Genomic DNA, 13,372 nt, shown 5'->3' with positions numbered 1-13,372 from the left:
AATTTAAACTCCCTTGCTCAATCACTCGCGTCCAGATGTATTGGATGGTCAGACTCAGTGACATGGTTGTGTGTCATTGGACACTGACAGCATGGAACATTGCTCGCAGTATCAATCATGTGATTGTCTGGTCCAGACTCAGTTACAGAACATTGTTGTAAATGGCCTTAACAATGCATGCCACCACATCAATGGATTATTGCTGAGTGAGATGGTAAACAGCAAACCACACATGCAAATTAGACAAATATCCATGTCTTGTTATTTCCTTACAGCAATTTTTTAAAATGTTTATGATTTCTATTGTATAAATTTAAAGGACCCTAATGTCTGGTGACAAGCGGGCTGGCTTTACCGTCTTCTGGGCAGACGATGGCCTTGACACTGGACCCATCTTGCTGCAGAAACAGACATATGTGGAAGAGAACGACACCATTGATTCGATTTACAACCGCTTCCTCTTCCCAGAGGGGGTCAAGGCTATGGTGGGTGAAAGATCAAGGTTGTAACTGATAGTAATGGTGGGGTGAAGATCATAGCTGTGATATTGGGGTCAAGGCCACGGTGGGTCAGTGATCGTGGTTGTAACCAATAGCAATAGTGGGGTAAAGGTGAGGGCTATGATTTTGGGGTCCAGGCCATGGACAGTGTATGACCAAGGTTGTAACCAATAGTTATGGTGGCTTAAGGGTTACGCTGGCTGTGATGCTGGATGCTGGGTGAAGGGTGGGGTGTTTTCATATGTTGATAATTTAATGAAGTGAGGGATTCAGGTTCAGCAGTATCAGCAGGTTTCCAGCAATTATTGGTACCTCTCTTTTTACGTCACTTTGATTAATCATATATGTTTAATAATACATGTGATTTAAGCTTTAATATTTTTGTATGAAATCAGGGCGAAGCTGTTCAACTGATTAATGATGGGAAGGCCCCAAGGATAACTCAGCCAGAAGAGGGCGCCACCTATGACCCCATGATCAAGAAAGACAAAGTGCAGGTAGAAGTCTAATGTGCATATTTCTAATGTGCCTAATCAGTATCCTTAGTTTAAGTGATGCATAATTACCCTGAACAGTGGCTCAGTATACTCTTGAATTTCATTCTCACCTCCCTGGGAAGTATACATACAAGCTGCCTCATGAGACATTACAAGATCAATATTACAATCTCATCCTACCAGGTACCTGTTCACTGCAGAATGAGCAGAGTCAGAAGAAAGTCTCTTGCTCAAGGATACATGGGCTCCTGGCATAAAATGGGTAGTATTTATGTATAATGCTGTGTGTTCCTGCCACACAATTTGTAGTATTTATACCAAATACTCCATTTTAGATCAACATGGACCAGTCCACGGAAGCTATACACAACTACATCCGTGGCAATGACAAAGTTCCAGGTGCCTGGACTACAATCAATGGCGAGGTAACTTCTTTGCTGATAGACTAAGCCAATATATGGAATTCTACCATGACATTGTTTTATTTGTTTTTGATTGGCTGTTACTCAAAAATTAGAAGTGAAAATTTTCAATAACCACTTCTGACAGCCGGTTCACTGCGCTCATTAAGCTTTACAAAGGTAAACAAACATGTCGTCTGTCACGCCTGAAACTGTTACGTTTGACGTCGGCGATTTCTTTGATGTCTTTGGGTGGGATATGGAGGAAAATTTTGACGTGTTCGGTTTTAAATGACATTTAGCAGTGTTCAGCCAGCCATAATCACTTCCAAAATGTAAACACAATAGGATTATCTCCAAATAGAAGTGTCTTTGTCAAGGTCAGACAATCATTTCAATACATTTTGATTGGCCAATCGAACTGGGGGATCGGATGCTCTCTGATGTTTCTTCTGTCTTGGACAATTTGGCGTAATTCTTTACACTTTGGGTCCATAGTCTGAAAATAAACATTACTGCAATAGTATGCCATAAACGTTGGTAATTTTCTTCAAGTAAGACATCTTCTTAGCTGATGGTTGTTTTCTGTGCAGAAAGTGACCCTGTATGGATCTCGTCTCTGGAGGAAGATGGAACCAAGGGGGACAACTGTGGACATACCTGGTGCCAGCAAGGCAGCTATAGTCCACAAGAAGGGAATGGTCTTCTTCGGAAACGATGGGAAAATGGTCAGTTTGACATCCTACCATAATCTGGTATCTCATTGTGAGGAACTGGTGTGAAATTTTTGGACTACATTCATAAATCTGTTAGAATGCATGTTTTGGTCTGTTTTTCTATCTGTATGTCTGTCTGACTGCCTACTCCAATTAGTTTGGATACAACCAATTCTTATATTGCTATAGTATCTGAGCTGTATATAGTGATGAGAAAGAAACTAGTGTTAGTGTTCCCCATCTTCTCTTTTGCAGTAGTGTATTTGAGTCATGAACCTAGTTTAATGTCATGTAACATTGAAACACATGATAAACGAATAAGCGGGTTGATTTGTTTGGTGGAACCCGAAGTACATAAGTAATAGAATAATGTGGTTGATTGAGAATGATTGTTGCTATGTGTTTTAGATGAAATTCATTGGAAACTCTTTCTAGACGCAAATATTTTATTGATTGTTTGGTACTTATTATTGATTGTCAGCTGTTCATGAATTTGCATAACACTGCTGCCTGTCAGGATTTGTAGTTAAATTCCTTGTTTGTGTGTCAGGTGAATGTTAGCCAGGTGCAGCTGGAAAGTGGCAAGATGATCCCTGCCTCCAAGTTTGGCAAGGATGACCAGTCTACTGAAAAACTGGAGCTCACTCAGGAAGAGATAAACATGGTTACAGCTCTGAAGGTGAGTTGTCTCCCTTGAATATGAAGTACATGTAATATAATGAATTCCAACATAAAAATGAATATTACAAATGTTTGTAATATGTTTAATTTTATGAATTAAGGCAAAAATCAAGGCCATGTTTGATGCTCACATTACATTGTCATATGTAGGATGTGTGGAATGGCATCTTGAACATCGACATCGAAGACCAGACAGATTTCTTCAAGTCCGGAGCCGGATCCATGGATGTTGTCAGGTTAGATGTAATTTATTTTATGAAGTAGTTGTTAAAAATGTAGAAAAAATTAATGAATTGAATCATAGAAAAACTCATCAAAGATGATAAAATTTACAAATCAGCCTTGACAATTGATAATGTACAAAGTTATGGCCCTTGTTTAGCTGTTTAGTGACGAAGACATGTTGAACATTACTTTGGAAATCATAATAGATGACATTTGGTATCACTGAAAGAATGAAGATGAATTTGTTTTAAATATGCCTCATTCCACTCACGCTGATACACAATGCAGGCTAGTGGAGGAGGTGAGAGAAAAGTGCAACGACATCCGACTCCAGCCCGAGGATGTCTACATGAACACCGTGTTTGATGACTTCACCACCTGCGTCATCAAGCGGGGACGAGGCATAGAGGACAAGGAACCCTTCACATTTGATGCAGTAAGTGACACTGCCTTACTCTCTGATCATGTCGGGATACTGGGATAGATGTGTCTCCATCACCCTGAAACGAGGGATAGGGTGTGGTGCTCATCATGTGGGGATACTGGGATAGGTGTGTCTCCATCACCCTGAAACGAGGGATAAGGTGTGGTGCTCATCATGTCATTCATAGCTATGTCTTGTCCAGACATAGTAATTCACAGATAACTGTGATATTACTAGAATATTGCCTACCAGTGGCATTCACTCCCCTGAGAAACTGTTGGATCCAGCAAGTGATCCTGTTTCTTCTGTTCGAGGTCATCACTGTTAAGCAGCAGTTGTATTTTTATGTAGCATAAATGTCTTTTTTTGAGTTCATGCATTTATTCAGTTGTTTTTCAAGTTTATGTTTATCTTCAGGTGGAGAAGCACATCAACAACATGGACATAAGCATGCCGCACCAGGTGTTTATAGACAATGAGTTCATCAACTCCTCTGATGGCAAGACCTACAAGTCCATCAACCCAGCTGATGAGTCTGTGAGTGGAACAGTATCTCTGCTGAGTTACCTCTTACAGATTCAGTGCTGTCGGTAACAGTGTTATAGGTAAACGGATGACATGCATGATAATGGTAGGCTAGCTGAAGAACTTGCACACCAAACCCTGTTCCGAGAAGTTATGCAGGCTTCTAGTTATTTAATTGAAGACAAGGTGATCAAACCACAGGCAGCCATGCTACTTGCTGTATTTACCTGAATGTGTGGTTTAGTTTGATGCTATGTCACAGGGTGGTTGTCAAAACAGAAGCTTTTCTTGGATTGACCAGTTATGTTGAGGATGTTTTGTGCGTCTGCCTCTATGTTGTCCCGTATCCTTGTTACAGGAAATCTGTGACGTGTCGCTGTCCACCACGGAAGATGTCAACCGAGCTGTGGAGGCAGCAAAGGTGAGACATTGAGCAGAGCATGGAGCCTAGGACATTGAGAGTAGGGCTCAGGATGTACTGCAAAGGGGCAAAGATTGTAGAATTTTAGGCATAATATAATGGGCATAGAGCATAGAATATTAAATGTAGGGACATGAAACAGAATGTGTAACTAATGGCATACTGAGCATGGAGCATAAAATATTGAATATAGGACATTAAACAGAGCATGAGGCATAGAATATTGAATATAGGACATTAAACAGAGCATGAGGCATAGAATATTGAATATAAGACATTAAACAGAGCATGAGGCTTAGAATATTGAATATAGGACATTAAACAGAGCATGAGGCATAGAATATTGAATATAGGACATTAAACAGAGCATGAGGCATAGAATATTGAATATAGGACATTAAACAGAGCATGAGGCATAGAATATTGAATATAGGACATTAAACAGAGCATGAGGCATAGAATATTGAGTACCGGACATTGAATGTGAATACTTAACATACAGCATAAATTACTGAATTTAGGGACATGGAACAGAGAGCATAAGGAACGGCATATGGAGCGTATAATACTGAATGTAGGACACTGAAGAGAGCCTGAGTCATAGAATACTGGGTGCGGTGGGGTAGTCTAGTGGTTAAAGAGTTTACTCGTCACGCCGAAGACCCGGGTTCGATTCCGCACATGGGTACAATGTGTGAAGCCCAATTTCTGGTGTCCCTCGTTGTGATATTGCTGGAATATTGCAAAAATGTGGCGTAAAACTAAACTCACTCACTCGTGGAATACTGAGTGGAGGCCATTGAATGTGAATACTGAGCATAGAATATTGAATGTAGGACATGGAACAGAGAGTAAAAGGCATAGGATATTAAGCCTGGAGCATTGGATACTGAATGTGGGACATTAAACAGCGTAAAGCATAGAATATTGAGGACAGGACATAAAACGTGAATGTTAAACATTGAGTGTAGAATATCGAATGCAGGTACATAGAACAGAACATTAGGCCGAAAATATTTACTGCAGGACACTGAAACAAACAGGGCATAAGAAGACACGATGCAGGGCACAAGACATTTATGAAATGACGTCTAACAAGGAAAGAGGTTTTCACAGAATACTGATCTTGTGAAGATGATAAATGTTGATGAAGATTATATTTGCCATATATTTACATGTCGAATTGTGTCTGAAAATAGATTTGTGATTTCATTACTAAAACGTGTTGGAGAAAAGAGTATATTCCCAGCTTGTGTCCAATAATGAAGTAGGAGAAATCGGCAGTGTTGGCATCAAAGATTAGAGAATTTTTGGCCTGAGGACAGTTTGTTCTTTGAATAAAGTGTGAAATCAAATGAGTGTTTTGCCCAATATCATATAAGATGACTGATTTTTATGATAATGCCTGTTCTAGGAAGCGTTTGAGGAGGGACCTTGGGGCAAAATGAATGCCCGGGATCGGGGAACTCTCATGTACAGGTCAGTTGGTGATCTTTAATTGACTTGTATCATAGGCAAAGACAGACTTGACCTGTGGGTTTCAGCTTGGGTCACAACAGAGATACAGTGTTATTCTTCTTGTTGAGATGAATGTGGTGATGATGGGGTAGCCCAATGGTTTTGCATTGGCCCTGAACAGACACAAGCGATTGGTTACATGAGACCATTCGTGACCAACTCGTGTTATTCCAGGACAAGCTGAATACGTTCTTGTCTTATTGTTGGAAATTAGGGACAGGGTTGAGTGGTGATGAAGGACATTACAGCACCTGATGAAGGAGCAAGCATGTGCTCAGGACCATCGTGTTATACACAGTAAAGAAGTTGACATCCATGAATGTTGCTTTTCTTCTTTTTTTTTGTTTTTCTCAAATGGTATTATATACGGTCACCATCTTGGTTCACTTGGTGAGGCAGCTGTCAGTATTGCTCATGGGTGTGCACGATTCTGATCATGCTTCTGGTGTCCTCCGTTGTGATATTGCTCGATTAATGCTAAATGCTGTGTAAAACTGAAAAATCAACTGATGAGCTGATAGGTTATTGTGATATTACACCAACAATGAGAATAACATTTACATATCCCATACTTCCATGCGTAATACAGGCTCAGAATGTGACTCTGGGCATTATGGCATTTCTCAAACATTCTTATAAGGGCAAAATTAAGATGGAGATGTTTGACTAGCATGAACAAGAAAACTGTCAAATAGATTTGACTCTTTGCAGTAGAGCTGCTGTGCTAAAACGTTACATGTTGTAATTGTAATATTGTTGACTTCTGACATCCATGACTGACACACTGGTGAACTATCAGTTGGTACCATCAGAGCAATAATTTGTGACATTCATGTTAGTTGTGTGTTTAATCTGCATTCAACTAAATGACAACATGAGCATTCACCTACACAATACAATAGTTAATACAATTGTTATACAATATGGGCTGTGGGGTAGCCTAGTGGTTAAAGTTTTCACTCGTCATGCTGAAGATCCGGGTTCAATTCCACACATCATGGGTACATTGCATGAAGCCCATTTCTTTTGTGCCCTGCTGTGTTGCTGGAATATTGTTAAAAGCGGCATAAAATCATACTCAGTCATTATACAGTGACATGAATCAAACAGGTCAGTGAGTCTGAACCCCATGTTAGAAGGCAAGTATTGGTTCTTGAAATGTTTGTTGATGTGTGTTATCATGGATATCCCCCTTGTTTCAGACTGGCAGACTTGATGGAACAACACGAGGAAGAGCTGGCGACTATCGAGAGCATTGACTCTGGCGCTGTGTACACACTTGCACTGAAGACCCACGTGGGCATGTCCATACAGACATTCCGCTACTTCGCTGGTTGGTGCGACAAGATTCAGGTAAATCTCCAGATATTGAAGAGTTAATTAGCATTAACTGAGCATCAGTTAAGAATCATGCCAAACTTGGATTGTGTGACTTCCTTTACAGGAAGTGGGTTGGGAATAGCTATGCTCCATGCTTTGCCTGAATATGCAAGACCAAGAGTTGTCTGCTCCTGTTTCGGTGTGGAGGAACAACATAGCATCATGTCAAGATGTTCAACAACTCTGATGCCAGATTGATCAGATTTGGACCCTTTCATGTCAAAAGTCATACTATTTTCACCCTGAAACCTGCAATACTTGACAGGCATCATGAATGTTTAATGGTAGTGTTTCTTGTCATTGGAACAGTTGCACAAAACATAATTACCAGATCAATCTCACCGACATGAATGATTTGCTTTGGTCATAACAAAAACAAACTCAATTGCTTAAACATAGGGGTAACCACTGACTGCTGGTGATGTGTCTCACGTCTGACTTTTGTTGTGTTGTATCCCCCAGGGCCTCACAATCCCCATCAACCATGCCCGGCCCAGCAAGAACCTTACCTACACCAAGAGAGAGCCAATTGGGTGAGTTTGTTGTGTATATCTCTAGAAAGATAACTGCAAATGATTTTGTGGACTTGATTGAGAAATCTAGCAGCTGTCATCAGCTGAATTATTCAGTCGTACCCATTACCAAACATCTGATTCCTCATTGTGTTGAATGATGGCTCTGATTTTGTTTGGTTGAATGTTCCTAACACAAATAGAAACTTTAGTTAATTCCTTAGTGTAAATACTCCATGACCTTTGTTCTTTAGTTGGTCTAGGATTAAGGAAGTTAAGGAAGCTTTTTCTGTCTTATCATAATGTTGAGTGATTAGAAAGCGTTAGTTGTGAAGGAACTTAAGCCTATTATGTAAGACTAATTCTGTCCTTGTCAGTGTTCACGATGGTGTTTCAAAGTAACAGGACATTGGGTCCTGTAAGCTTCAGATGTCTGTCTGACCCACTGAAAATTCACAGGACCCACAGAATTAAGTTAAACAAACATTTTAGATTTAACATTTCTTATAACTGACATTGAAATTTTTAACATTATATGATAACAAATATAAGATTTATAAACAGCAAACAAGTGTCACATGCCACAAATAAAAACTTCACACAAAGACATTGTGAAATATTCAGTCAGACATTGGGGCTGGTGGGTTGGTGATTTCTGTCTGACCACTGGAGAATCTGCCAGATTTGTCAAAGGGTCAGACGCTATTTGTGAACACTGCCTTGTTAAGATCTGGTTTAGAATTAGTCTTTGAAACCGATGCCTGAAGTAACTGAGTGGTCAGATTCGCTGACTCGGTTGACATGTCATCGTATCCCAATTGCAAGGATCGATGCTCATGATGATGAACACTGGATTGTCTGGTTCAGTCTCGATTATTTACAGACTAATGTGATAGAGCTGGAAGGGGCAGTCAAGTGCAGCCACAAATATATGTCACAATATAAGTGCAAGAACCTTGGAACGTTATATTCACACCCATTTCATGTCACCTTAACAATGTCCCCCTAGTCACGCCTGCTGATGATTTTATGTTACACTTTGGACCAAGGGTCATTTTCCCATGTTTGTCATAGGTAGAAATCCCTGCTTGGTGTCCCTCTGTTTTTATAACCTCATTCACTCACTCACTGTCCCATGGTCTGACTTTGTGTACAGTGTGTGTGGTATCGTGGTGCCATGGAACTACCCACTAATGATGCTGGCATGGAAGATGGCTGCCTGCCTGGCTGCAGGGAACACAGTCGTGCTGAAACCTGCTCAGGTGAGCTACATTAGATGCATGCCTGTTGGCCTGAATTAGTACATTAGTGATCAATGTCAGTTGTCAAGAGACCATTGAAGATAAGTATCGTTTGATTCACATCAAGGTGCACTTCATTAGATACATCCAGGTGAGCTTAAACCAATCAGTGCTAGGTCTGTACTGTTAGATACACCTCCAGGTGAGCTTCAGTTAATCGGTGCCGGGTGAGTACCTTTACATATTTTTCCAAGTGAGCTTCTGTGACACAGAGGCTAACTGTAGCGCAAATGGGTTGCACAGCATACAGAAAATGGCTGTCTTCTTACATGCGAGCAAAGTGAGCAAAGGTTGGCAACATACTTTCCTTGCTTCGATTCGAAAAATATTTTTCATGTCCAAATAAAACATTGCCACCATCAAGAGTATACACCCATTTTATCACTGGGATGTGCTCTCACATTTCCAACCCCATGCTGAACAATTACTCACATGAAATATTTTTTATTCAACATTTTAAGCTCATTGTAACTCATGGTGTACCAGACCGTTCTTCACCTCCATTCCCCCTTCCAGCTTCCGTGTCAACGGAGTGAAGAAACAGGAGGGTATTACTCTATATGGAATACATACAGTTGCCTCCCCTTCTTCATTCACCCATTACGCCAGAAGTGGTTTTATGTAGAATAAATGTTACAAAAATTCTAACAATAGCGACGACAAGTAAGACAAATAAACTCCAACAGGTTCATGATAAAATTAGGCAATGTGGTATTTCTTTTTAATTTCGGCTTGTATTTTGTTCCATCACTCCGTTCAACTGGAAGCTGGCAGGGGTAATGGAGGCAAAGAACGACTTGAATACCACGAGTGGTGGTTAAAATGTTGAATAAAACGTATTTCACATGAGTAATTACTAAACATGGGGTAAGAAATGTGAGAGCACAACCAAGTGAGGAAATGGGAGAGTACATTTGATGGTGGCAATATTTCATTTTGACATGAAAAATATTTATCGATCCGAAGGGAGGAAAGTACGTAGCCAACCTTTGCTTGCTTCGCTCGCATATAACAAGACTTGTCATATTCTCTATGCTGTGCAACCATATTTGCGCTACAGTTTGCCTGTGGTTAACAGCACCCTAGTGGTGAGGCTTCGTTAGGTTTTCTGCATGGGTATTCGTCATTCATTACTTAGCACAGGTAAATGTCAGTAGGTTTGTGCCTCAGGTGAGTGTCATTGATTTGGCTGCACAGGTGAGTATCATTAATGTGGCCATTGTTATAATGAATGTGACATACTCACATGGACAACTCAGTCATCAGAAAACATGAAAGTATTGTTTCACTTTCAGGTGACACCACTGACAGCATTGAAGTTTGCAGAGCTGGTGGTGAAGGCTGGGTTCCCTCCTGGAGTCGTCAACATCGTCCCGGGGGCAGGTGGGTGTGGTCCTGTGTAACTAGAGATTCCCAGTGATGCACAGAAATGATTGCTGTCAAATGTTGAAATTCCAAGCAACTTATGTAGATAGTGCTTAACCTAAAATATGTACTAGAATCTGTAGCTTAATAGGAAAGTGTACCGAAAAGTATACACATTTTGTTCTGGGACGTTGGGTGAGTACTAGAATCTCTACTTTTATGAAAGCATTTAATGCCAAGCATAACAAATTACATTTGACCACTATCTTAACAATTCTGTGTATTCATTTATTGTGATTGATGTGAAAACTTAAGAAAAAAATGCTTTAACAAATGATTAAATATGATTCCATCTTTTTTTTTCTTCTTTTTTTTTTTACTTATTTTTTCTGTTTTTTTAAATTAAGGACAGAGTAAATGTCATAACTTGTTAAGTGTAGGGTCAGTGATTGGACAAGAGTTGGATCAAGATATCTGAACCTCTACTTTAACGGGACAGGGTTGACCAAGAGTTGTCTGCTCCTGTTTGGGTGTGGAGGAACAACATGACCTCATGACAAGATGTTCAACAGCTCTGATGCCAGATTGATCGGAGTTGAAATCTTTCATGAGACAAGTCACATATACACTGGGTCCAGAATAGCTGACATGTACCATAGGGATCATTGATGAACAGACCATTACATTTTTCACTGATGAATAGTCATGCATTTAATGCAGAGGTTGTCAAAACCTTACCATCCCAAAATCTTCAGCCCATCACAGTTCATGTTGATCTTGTTAGAACTTTTAGCGACAGAGAGACTATACTTAGTTTGTGTTGAATGCTGAGGCTTCCTTATTAAATGCAGTAAACTGTTTAAAAATCCCAATTCCACTTTTTTCTATACACACGAATATTACTGAAATGTTTTGTGTGAAAGCTTGATATGTCTTTGGTTTGAGCTTACTCCTTCATTAGACTGACATGTTGTGATATGGTGGAAATGTTTGAAGTCAGCCTCACTCACTCACCAATTGGTCCTAGGTTCTAAGGTGGGGCAGGCTCTGTCGGACCACCCTGATGTCAGGAAGCTTGGGTTTACTGGATCCACACCCATCGGCAAGACAATCATGGCTAGGTAAGATGGGAGACTACATGGAGATTGTAACACTTGTGATGTGTGTGATGGCTTTGCGTCTCTTCATAGAATTCTTTAGAGGTAATCTAGTGGCTAAAGCAAGAGCTGCATTTAGTTGTTGGGTTGGGTTTGATTCTCTCCAGCGTACAATTTGCTGGGTCTTCTTACTCATGTCCTGTACCAATATATTGATGGAATATTGTTAAATCTGGCATACATCTATGTTGACTTCATTAGATTCCTCCTTTTTGATCAGAAAGTTTCTAAATGTTGGTATTGGTCTGAGATTTGTTGGACATTGAGTTTTAGTTTAGGTGTTTAACCAGGACAGTTATTGGGAATGTATGAATGGTAATGGTTTGTCTGGCCCAGAGCGTGTAAAATGCAGATTGCAGTGAGATAGCTCTATCAATCCTAAATTACCATGAAACATTCATATTTTCATTGAATCTCATGTCAAACTCTGGTACACATGTCCCAAAGACACAGTCTCCTGACCATGAGTCAGTGTGTAACATGATACTGAGATCCAACTGTAGTTTGAATCTGTTGACAGCTGTGCCAAGGCCAACCTGAAGAAGGTGTCCCTGGAGCTGGGAGGCAAGTCCCCCCTCATCATCTTCAATGACTGCGACATGGACAAGGCCGTCAGGATGGTAGGCAGCATCCAGTTGTCATTAAGTAGATGTTCACAGCTTTAGTCTCACCCAAGTATTATAGGTTAAAAAATGGATATGGATTATAAATTTATTTTACCCATGTGTATTTTGATGTCAAAATGAGCCAATTAAATTTCAGATTAATAGGTCTGCGAAGGACTTTTATATGCATCACACTATTGATATAAGTATTTGAATGTAGTATTCTGTTTATCATACATTCTCACTCAACAATTTTGGTAAGTCTCTTGATAATTATGAGGGGTTGTGGGGTAGCCTAGTGGTTAATGCACTTGATTCTCATACCAAAAAACAGTTTTTGGGGCAATGTGTAAATCCCTTGTTTTTTCAGGCATGATATTTCTAGAATATTGCTAGTACACTCATACTTTAGACATGAATTTTGTTCAAAAAACCTTGTCTGTGGAATTACTTCATGTTCAGTAAGGGGAAGTAACTCTTTACTTCCTATTAAGATTTACTGTTAACTGACAACATTAAGGTGACTTGCAAAGCATTTCTGTGTGATGCCACTGCATCTGATTCTCTTGGGAGATGTTGTTTGAAAGTTGAAAAGTTCAGCTTCATTACAAGGCTAAGCTAACATATAACTTGACATTGTTGTTTCTAGGGATTGAGCTCTGTGTTCTTCAACAAGGGAGAGAACTGCATTGCAGCTGGACGACTGTTTGTAGAAGAGTCCATACATGATGAATATGTCCGTCGAGTGGTGAGTGGAGCTTGATGCTGTTGGAGGATTGTAACAATCAGCTGAGCAGGACCGTCCTGCTTTCAGCTGAAGAATGTTTCACATATACAGAGGGAAATAAATAAGGGATCTCATGAAAGCATGAGAGTTCCATTATGGGTTTTGTTCCAGGTTTCTTCACATACTGTACAATACAAAGCTTGTGAAGAAACCTGGAACAAAAATAGAGGAACACTTGTGCTTTATGTGATCCCTTATTTGTTTCCCTCAGCATATTTCAGTAATGTTATGATGATTTTATTGCTTCTGTATTGTGGTACTGGTTCGTTACTTCTCTGCGAACTGCTAATAGCAATCTGATAACAGTAATCTGATATGAGTTCACTTCTGAACATGTTAATTATTGTGTACATAGTG

General features: G+C 39.9%; 1 protein-coding gene across 3 annotated transcripts in view; it reads left to right on the top strand.

Annotated features, from left to right (window-relative positions):
- Positions 1 to 13,372, top strand: part of LOC137295718 (cytosolic 10-formyltetrahydrofolate dehydrogenase-like) — a 40,894-nt gene that overhangs the window by 13,999 nt on the left and 13,523 nt on the right. For all 3 annotated transcript variants that reach the window (XM_067827235.1, XM_067827237.1, XM_067827236.1), the window contains exons 4-20: positions 320 to 485; positions 896 to 997; positions 1,333 to 1,422; positions 1,992 to 2,126; positions 2,665 to 2,793; positions 2,946 to 3,031; positions 3,309 to 3,456; positions 3,862 to 3,981; positions 4,328 to 4,390; positions 5,805 to 5,869; positions 7,111 to 7,261; positions 7,751 to 7,821; positions 8,957 to 9,062; positions 10,397 to 10,484; positions 11,494 to 11,587; positions 12,144 to 12,243; positions 12,878 to 12,976. In XM_067827235.1, coding sequence (XP_067683336.1) covers positions 320 to 485; positions 896 to 997; positions 1,333 to 1,422; positions 1,992 to 2,126; positions 2,665 to 2,793; positions 2,946 to 3,031; positions 3,309 to 3,456; positions 3,862 to 3,981; positions 4,328 to 4,390; positions 5,805 to 5,869; positions 7,111 to 7,261; positions 7,751 to 7,821; positions 8,957 to 9,062; positions 10,397 to 10,484; positions 11,494 to 11,587; positions 12,144 to 12,243; positions 12,878 to 12,976 — 1,813 coding nt within the window. The remainder of the gene's footprint in view (positions 1 to 319; positions 486 to 895; positions 998 to 1,332; positions 1,423 to 1,991; positions 2,127 to 2,664; positions 2,794 to 2,945; positions 3,032 to 3,308; positions 3,457 to 3,861; positions 3,982 to 4,327; positions 4,391 to 5,804; positions 5,870 to 7,110; positions 7,262 to 7,750; positions 7,822 to 8,956; positions 9,063 to 10,396; positions 10,485 to 11,493; positions 11,588 to 12,143; positions 12,244 to 12,877; positions 12,977 to 13,372) is intronic.

The sequence above is a fragment of the Haliotis asinina genome, chromosome 9, assembly GCF_037392515.1.
Source record: "Haliotis asinina isolate JCU_RB_2024 chromosome 9, JCU_Hal_asi_v2, whole genome shotgun sequence".
NCBI classification, from domain to species: Eukaryota; Metazoa; Mollusca; class Gastropoda; order Lepetellida; family Haliotidae; genus Haliotis; species Haliotis asinina.
The sequence above is the reverse complement of the archived record's forward strand: the minus strand, read 5'-3'. Positions and strand labels throughout refer to the sequence as shown.